General features: G+C 37.1%; 1 protein-coding gene and 1 pseudogene across 1 annotated transcript in view; one reads left to right on the top strand and one right to left on the bottom strand.

Moving 5' to 3' along the window:
• Nucleotides 1-640, bottom strand: part of LOC149108930 (uncharacterized) — an 892-nt gene extending 252 nt beyond the window's left edge. Inside the window, exon 1 of the mRNA XM_089294569.1 lies at nucleotides 63-640. Coding sequence (XP_089150695.1) covers nucleotides 63-322 — 260 coding nt within the window. The 5' untranslated portion in view covers nucleotides 323-640. The remainder of the gene's footprint in view (nucleotides 1-62) is intronic.
• Nucleotides 641-1,411: 771 nt separating this feature from the next.
• Nucleotides 1,412-2,821, top strand: LOC149108929 (5-hydroxytryptamine receptor 1D-like; annotated as a pseudogene).
• The last annotated feature ends 6,377 nt before the right edge of the window (nucleotides 2,822-9,198 follow it).

Genomic DNA, 9,198 nt, shown 5'->3' with positions numbered 1-9,198 from the left:
CGTAAACTTGCAAATGGCGCGTCGCCACGCGTCGCTAGCAACGCAAAACAATGCCAACTAACCATTCTTTGATTTCCTCTGATCCACTTAATCGGTTTTGAAGCTTCTTCTCTAGTTCTTCCTCCGTTTTTCTTTCCTCTTCATATTGAGCCAGCCATTCCTCGTCTGCCATCGGCTCATTCGCATAGGCATCTGGTTCATCATCTGAGGTTTCGTGTTCGCTCGGGTTTGATGAACCCTCGACTTCTAAGTCGTACTCGACCTCGACCTCTGCGGCCTCAGAGTCCGAGCTAGAGTCATAGCTAGAATCGCTGGAAGACATTATAAGTACGTTTGAATATTCAAACTTTTGTTGAGTCAAATAAAAGTTCTTTTGACGAAAAACTAACCCTCAGTACTCTATCCCACACACAAAACAACGTGAGAGTTTATACTGGAGCGACGCTGGCAATGGCCTGGAATGACGTCACTAGTCCCATTCTCCCGAATGCTCGGTCGTGCTCTTAACAGCGCCAACTTTAAAAATTCGTAAAAAATTCGGGTTTTAACCGAATTCAAAAATTTTTGCGACATTTTTCCCAATTCCATACAGAGATTTGATTAGGCGAAAAAAATGTTTTGGGGTTATAGGCACTTTAAGCGAACCGATAAGGTGTCACTAAAGTCTTCCTGTTTTCTTGATTAAAACGTGATGTTCACGAAAGTCACCTCGATGGATAAGATAGAGTTAATATACATGGCTGTGGTGTTTGCTCTTTGCTGAGTCCCGCAGTTTTTTGTAAATTGTCCTCCAAAGTTGTCTCAAATTTAAGTCTTAAAATGTGTCACGACAGGCCTTCGCTCGATTGAAATTTAATTTCCGTAAAACTCTGAAAAATAAAGAGATCCGATCCAACGGATTGTGGTTTTAGTATAGGTACATCAATGTCTTACAACACACAAGAAATAAGCTAAATCTGTGTCTCAAGCAAAATCGACCGGACCGCTCTTACAGAGACACTCTCTTAATTTCAAATTCAAATCTTTTGGAACTATTTCCAAATGTGTAGTTAATTCAAAGTGGTACTACTGAGTTTTGCAATGTTTCAATTTATAAAATGGCCTATAATCAGCTAGCTACCCTTCAAACATTTAAAGACCACTTGGAATTTCCGTGTCTTTCAAACATATTTCCTTAATTATCAAATACTATATAGACACCTGCCATCTAAAACGTGGACGATTCTTTGCGCCCAATCATTGCAATTTGTTTTTGAGAATCTAAGGTGAGAGCAATTTGGATCGACAACATGTCTCTTTCTTTCTCGTAATTAAGGTATCCCGATTCAATTTATTGCTCTCTGTTCCCATTTTTCAGCCCTGATTTCAGGCAAGAAACATTTAATCGATTTCTTCGATTTCTAGCACCCAAAATTAAAGTGTATAAAATTCAAGAGAATTCTATTTCGTTTACCATTTTTTTCTCTTTTTTTTCTCTTCAGATGGTAACAGCATGGATCTAAACAACACTAACACTACCATCAATTCTTCCAGCTCAACGTTTTATTGCAGGTATATACTGAGCGTATCATGGGAAGACGCTGGTGGTTCAGCTTTTGACTTGATTATAGGCCTTATAACGGTCCTGGCTTCACTCCCAACCATGCTTTTGAACGCATTCATAATCTTAGCGATTAAGCAAAGAAGAGTGCTACAAAAACCTTCAAACATTATGTTGTCAAGCCTGGCTGTTACGGACCTCCTAGTTGGCATTATAGCTATGCCGACATCTGCTACTATTGATTTCTTTACATTTAGTCAAGTTTCGTTTGAGCATACTTGTATGTTACATGCTGTGAATCTTTTCTTCTTCCCTTTACTCTTTTCGGCTACCCTCCATCAACTTGAACGTCATTGCCTGGGAGAGGTACGTGGCTGTGCAAAAATGGATGAACTACAATCTTATCATTACAAATGGCCGGCTTAAGAAGATTGCGATAGCTACCTGGCTCTCTGCGCTCTTCCCAACGGTTGCAAACTATATTATGCAAGTGGTCTTTAGGGATGGTGCAATTTTGAGCAGCATTGCAGCTGGCTAGTCTGTTTTTTTAAGTGGTTGTTTATTTCTTTTTGCATTCTTTTATCGGAAGGTTTATATTGGAATACGCAATCGTAAACTAAACGAAATGTCTCAAATCAAAGTTTTAATGAAAGCAAGACTGGAGTCCAAAGTTGTTAAGACAACTGGTTTGCTAACTGCTGCGGTAATATCCTCATCTATGCCATTATTTGTCATTGGTATCTTTCGAAATGCCGTGCCAGTCTTTCGTACCAATGCCGTTATCCGGTATACACACGGAGTGCGGCTGTTGAGCTCTCTATCTAATCCTTTCCTTGACTGTTATAGAGACCACCGTATTAGGAACGCTATTCGCGAGCTGTTAGGGATGAAAAAGGCTCATGCAACACAGTGAGCAGATGGTGCCGCTCAATTTTTCAGCCGAAAGAATCTATCAAGGTCGTCAGATTTGCACATAGTAGGAAAACGTACCGAACGCTTGACAAGATCAGCATCTTGTAATCTAAAAGATGCTTTAGATTCTATTCATGACACACCCAGTATGGTTATGTTGAAAAGGTCATGGTCTGCTCCCACGCTTGATACATGCAGCAAGTCCTTAGATGACGAAGATCCGCAGCAGCTTTCGTCCGTCGTGGTAACAATGGCAGCGATCCATGCTAATAGCCGCGAGTAATGTGAAGCGAGGTAAGACAATCCTGAAGGTAACAGAGAAGCAGCTAGACCTTAAATTACACCGTGAGATAAATACACAAAGTCGATATCCTGCGATTCCAACCAAACTTGAACGTGACGCAAAATTTGCCAACCGTTTGGTGTCATTGAACGGCTAAAAGTCAAAACGAGCGCGTACTGTTTAATGAGCAATAGCATGGGAAGTGCTGCTTTAAAGGTTTTATAGGAATGGTCACATACTATAGCTGTAGAATTTAATTCACTGCTGTAATAATCTACATTAATCTTAATCAGCATAAGAGCTTGAGTCATATTAATGAGCATAATAAACAACGCCACATGGAAGTACTGCTCAATAGCTCTCATTTGAGTTAAGTTGTTCTCCATTAGATCTACTTGCTTTGAGAAAAAAATGTCACTTCCAGGGTCCTTGTCGTTGTGGCTCAGACGTCACCTGGATCTTCTTCACAGATTTTTGTTTCAGCTTCCATCAGTTTAAGACCCACGTACGGAGGCTAGATCTAGGCAACATCTTTGTAACTCATAATTTTAATTTCTCTTGTAGGACTTTTCTGTACATTATTTTTAGGTAGTTCTAGTTAGGTGTCCCCTATTAGCAGTGGGGCGTCTCCACTGCTAGATGTAATTGACACGATAACAAAGCCGTCATTATTACTATTATTATTATTATTATTATTGTTATCATCATCATCATTATTGCTATTATTATTATCTACATTTAAATAGTCTTCAAACTAAGTCCGAAACTGGAACGGTTAAGAAGAAAGCCACTCAAATGATTTAGTGACAAATGTCATCTTTCATCGGCAATATCACTCTCAAGTTACATTTCTTTGGACTAAATTAACACTCCCTCCCCTTTTAGGAAAGCGGATGATTTTTAATCTCCATCATTGTATTTCATCTCAGGAAAATCTTTATTTTGTATTAATCTCTATTATTTTTTGACCTTTTAAGATAGTAAAATCCAAGATGGCGGATCCAAGAAGGTGGATCACATTTTTGCGAGCAAGCAGTCTTTCCTATTTGTCTTAAGAATTTTCTCATGAAATGTCCCGCATCTCCCGTTTACACATTTAATTGCATGAAGGCGGAAACTTTTGTTTGCGCCACAGGCCGCTCCCAAGCGAGTCGGCAACCCTCATTATTCAGTTGCCCTGACTGCAGTGGCAAATGATACTGTGATAAATGGCATTGTAGGGCAATTTTACGAGTATCATTTCCATATTGATAATTTCTGGATAAATCGACAACAAGCACACGATTCCTATAAGAAATTTTGATTGGATTTTAGGTTCTCAAACTCACTGATAATTCATCAAGTGAAAACAAAGAAATGACAACTATGAACGTGGTCTGGATTCCTGGTCTTAATTAGCATAGATTTTGACGATTTTACTTCTCCGTTTACTCCTTAGGTTTTGTTTTGATTGAGAAGATATATCAAACACTCGAGATAGAGTTTCATTGGCTATCCAAACACCCCGCGTCGTATTTTCTTCTCGTTGTTTGGATATCTCGATGAAGCACTGTCTCTCGTGTTTGATATCTTACTTCTCTCTCGATGAAAAAAAGAAAAAAAAAAGAACAATAATAAAAAAAAATTTCAGCGTCACAGGAAGCACCGCTTAAGGGTTAATAGTCACAGACTAAGATTTCGTACACATGTTACAAATTCAAAAGGTTTAGAGGAGGTTTAGTTTCGATAATTTTCTCCTACTTAGTTTTTGCTGATTATGTTTTGAATTTCACGATTTCTTCTTGCCTTTTACATTCTAAAAAAAAATAAAGAATGAGATTAATTAAATTACGTTAATTCGAAAATGAACAAAGTTTTTCTTCGTCTCGAAATACTCATTATCGTTTAACTGGCCAACACTCCTTCTAAACACATTTAGGGCTACTCTTAACACCCCTGATAAAATACATATATTTTTAAATTAGTTTAAATGTCAGAATTTTAAAAGCGTGCCCTATGAAAATCAGCCAAATAATTAAATCATAAGAAAAGTCGATATCTAGATATTAATAACGCTATTCACTAGATGAAAACAATTATTGGTTTGACAGCTGTGATAAAATAATTTGAGTCTGATCAGTTAATCGAAAAAGTAAATTATTACGAAGCGACCCGGAAAAATAAAAATATCGCAAAAAACATCAATTGCTAAATAAAAATTTCGAATTCTGCACCATCCGGTAAGGGAAGCAGCCCAAGATTGTTTCTCGCAAACAGCTTTTTCCAATTAGCGTGGAGAATATCCACACGAAATTTTCCGCTACTATCCATTCATATCCTTGTAATTAAAAGCGGTAAACATTGTTGTCGCTAAAGGCAGTTCTATTCGCTTCAAAGGATTTGGCAGCCTTTAGATTATAGGAGCAATAAAAATTGAACTCAGTTGCCCTGATTACAGTACACAAATAGTAATTCTGCGTCAAACTGAATCGTTAGGCGACCTTATGGATGCCAGTCCCACGACAAGTTCTTGCTAAATCGACAAAAAGCAAACGAATTTTAGAGGTTCGCTTTCGCCAGTTTTGCTATCGTGAATCTGAGGTAAGGGCATTTTTGACCGATAAATGTTCCCTCAGTGCACTAAGTTATAGATTTGTTTTATTTACAATTATGTAACTAAAACATATTCTATGTACAGATTTTTTGAAAACTTTGCTAAAAGTTGCGTCTTATCATGGTTATTAAAATTTGATAATATAAAATTTCACCGTGCCTTTTTAGAATTATAAGCTCCTAAAGCTAAACTAAGGATGGTTTTTTTGCAGGTCCTACTGTTGCTATCGTAACATACTGTGTCACCAAAATGATAACAACATGTTCACCAATGATTGGGCAGTTTTTTTGATACCACGATTGTAGCATCAAGTGATAAAGAGTGGTTCTAATAACCCATCAAAATCTAACTGCTGGAAACTGTTTTGAGCCACCTTAAAAGCTTGAAAGTATTGAAAAAATTATGCGCGTGAGTAAGCAACTGCAAATTTTCAATGACAATTTAATCCGTGCGATTTTTGTTAATACGCAGAAAAACAATTGGAAACCGTAATTTGCTTTTATTTCAGTTAGAATTCTACTAAAACAATTAGATTACTCGCTTTCTATTCGCCTTCGGTCGCTCTCTATTCGCCTTCGTCCTCATAGAAAGTCGAGCTCATAATCTAATTGTTAAGGTAATTTCCCTGAAATAAAACTACACATAGATTTTTGTTCAAACTTTGTCCAGTGAATATTTATCATATGAGAACTTAAATTATAAAATTAAAAAGGGGGGTGCCCATGCTCATTAAGGAGCAGTGAGGCATTGATAATGTCGCATTTTAGCGTTATTTAATGCTTATTACAAAAACGCATTCCAAGTTATTGTAACCTCTTTGTGAGCCCAGACTCATGAAAACACGCCTCAAACTACCGTCAATACTTGTGTCGGACACAAATAAACTTTTTAAGTTTGCTTTTGACAGACAGCTGAATCTTTGTTAACATATTGGAACCAAATTGCTTGCCACGGCTATCAAACTGCAAAATAGAAAAGGCTAAAATGCAGCTGCTATTTTTCTTATTTATTCAATTTTCAAACATAGAAATCAGATCAGTCTTTTCTAACGCAAAGCTAATGATTAGTTGATTAAAATGACTGGAAAAAAAATTTGGGGTGCCCGATCTCGTTAGTGGGCTATAGCCATTTTTCAACGGACAGAACTCAATATCAAGGCAAATCCGTTATGTTTTCAATGTACGCGTGCACGAACGCGCGCTAATGACGCCATAAATTATGCGCAGTAAGGATGCGCAATGCAATACTGGGGAATGACCTTAAATAGAACTATTTACTAAAAGGTTGAAAGATGTGAAAAAAAATGATTAAAAGTCTAATCAATTAATTGAAAAAGTAAATTGTCACGAAATGACCCGGAAAATTAAAAAGTAAGTTAAGGTGTTAACTGTTAAATTAGAATAAGGAAGATGCGTCACCTTGTCAGTATAGCGGCCTCAGAATTTTTTCCGCAAGGAGGTAGTTTTTCCAATTAGTGAGGAGAATTTTCACATGAAATATTCCGCTCCTCTTCATCTATGTCATCAATTGCAAGCGGTAACCATTGTTGGCACTAAAGGCGGTTAGTTCCCTTAACTCCAAAGGATTCGGCAACACTTTAACTAGCGGACCAACTAAAATTCGACTCAGTTGCCCTGATGATAGTTTTTGGGAATAGTTTTGCGTCAAATAGCACCGTTAAGCGACTTTATGAATGTCCGTCCCACAATAACTTCAGTCTAAATTGACAGAAAGCAAACGATTCACTACTTCAGTTTAATTTTCGTGAGTCTGAGGTAAGAGCAATCTTGGTTGATAAATATTTCTTCAGATTAGTTTTCCTTTTCAATTATTTCCTGATTTCCTGATTATCGATTCTGTAATCTCTCTGAATTAATCGGTTTGAAACTTTACCGTAAATCACGAAAGTGTCAAGAAACTAACTTAGTTTCGTCGAGGAATTACCAAACTCCACTGATGAAAATATTTCCAGTGAAACTATCAGATTAGGTCAACACCAGTATCCGTAATAACGTGTCAGTCCACAGCAATGTAAGTCAGAATATTGAGACGGATTGAAAAAGTTGCATTCTGCTACTAGTCCTAAATCTTCTTCAAATTATTGAAAATCTCAATTTAGATGGTCCGTTACGTTCTAACCATAAAAATTAATTGAAAAAAAGAAGCACAGCATGAAAACACTGTTCATGGCTTAATTAAAATGTACTCTACTCCAAATTGGGCTCCGATCATTTTTTTTTTTTTAATTTCAGTTCCCTGCCCCATATATCAATTCACGAGTTTTGGTGTCATGAGCTCTGGATATTTAGAGTAAAATTTATCAAGTCAAGTTTAAAATTGTCAAGTGTTTTGGCAAGCATTAAAATATTTTTCAACGGAATACATAAATCAAAACCGTAAAGTTTTAAGAATTGCACAGTGAGTTATGTGCGTAAAGCTTTTTCGTCTGTTACCTTAGAATTCCGAAGTCTCGCTTACCGTTAAAAACTTGCAATCTGTAAGTAGCCTAACACACTTCCGGAAACGAAAAGGAACATAATTTCCAATTTCTTTCCATATTTTTATTTTTATTAAACACAAAGTGAACATAGAAAACGTATCAGGCAAATTTTGAAGCAAAAATAAAGAATATCTACCAGGGGGATTCAGGACCGCTTCATAATTTCAATATTATTTTTTGTCGACGGCTTGGTAGTCAATTTACCGGTCGTAGCCTTATCAGTCCCCCCCCCCCCCCCCCGCCCCCAAAATCTAATCTACTTTCTAAGCCTTATGTACATTCTGTACCCCTGCAGTATTCCCAAACACAGCTCAAATGATTCAATAACATGTGCTGTCTTTCTGTGACAATAATACTTCCAAGTTCAATTTATTTGCATTACACTGACGCCCCCTTTTCAAGAAAGCGGAATGAGCCCCATCATTGTATATCTGATGCAAGATCAGTTTTGAACTATAACAACTACTTCGGTGTTCTCAAGTAACTCTCCTTAGGAGCAAATGTACACAAGGATAAAAAAATAGTTCGGAAAGGCCTGAAAAATAGAATTTGCCCTACTGTTGCATATACGTAGGCCTTAGTAAAAGTAGAAACGCAATGCAATTTTGTTCTTCAAATGTCTTGGTATTTCCGAGAAAAAGGACATCTATCAATCTAATGAGTTCAAACTCATTGAAAGAGCTATCCTAGTGTAGTTAGAATCTAAAATCTTTTGGAATTCCGAGACGTAGCACATGGTCCAAATGGCAATTCTTTTCACCGACTGACTAACTCAATATTGGAGAACAACCGCTAAATAATTAGATTAATCCAATATTCTTGAAATCGTCCTCTTTTAGGCAAGAAATAGTTCTGCAATAAGCTGGTTGTATTACAACTTTTCTGCGCTCAATACGGTTGCGAAATGCGAATCGAATGAAAATGGTCAATTTTCAGCCCATTTGGGACTCGCTAAATTGCATGAAATTGAGTCCGAAAGTTAAACCGTAAATGCTGCTTTTCTCGGAAAGACAAAACTATTTCAAGGAAAAAACTACAGCCTGTTTGCACTCTTGTTAGGGGCTAGCTACATGCAAAAGACGAGCGAATTTGAGTTTTCTAGCCTTGCCGAAGAAATTTGATTTTGTTTGATTTTTTGTGGGAATTTGGTGTTAAAAAATTAATGGTGATGATTATCACACTGTCCTTGCATTTATATGCTTTGAAGTTTCTCATGATTTACAGTATATACAGTGCGTGCATGCGTGTCTTGTGACAGAATTGAGTCAGAAACGTTCCCCGTGGGATGACCAGAGCGGTCATTATTAATTGGACTTAAATAACGTGTCGGCTAACTAAGCCATAATAAACATTACTTGGCAGCGTCAGAG

The sequence above is a fragment of the Orbicella faveolata genome, unplaced genomic scaffold (assembly GCF_042242905.1).
Source record: "Orbicella faveolata isolate gen_17 unplaced genomic scaffold, um_ofav_v1 contig_25, whole genome shotgun sequence".
NCBI lineage: Eukaryota > Metazoa > Cnidaria > Anthozoa > Scleractinia > Merulinidae > Orbicella > Orbicella faveolata.
The sequence above is the reverse complement of the archived record's forward strand: the minus strand, read 5'-3'. Positions and strand labels throughout refer to the sequence as shown.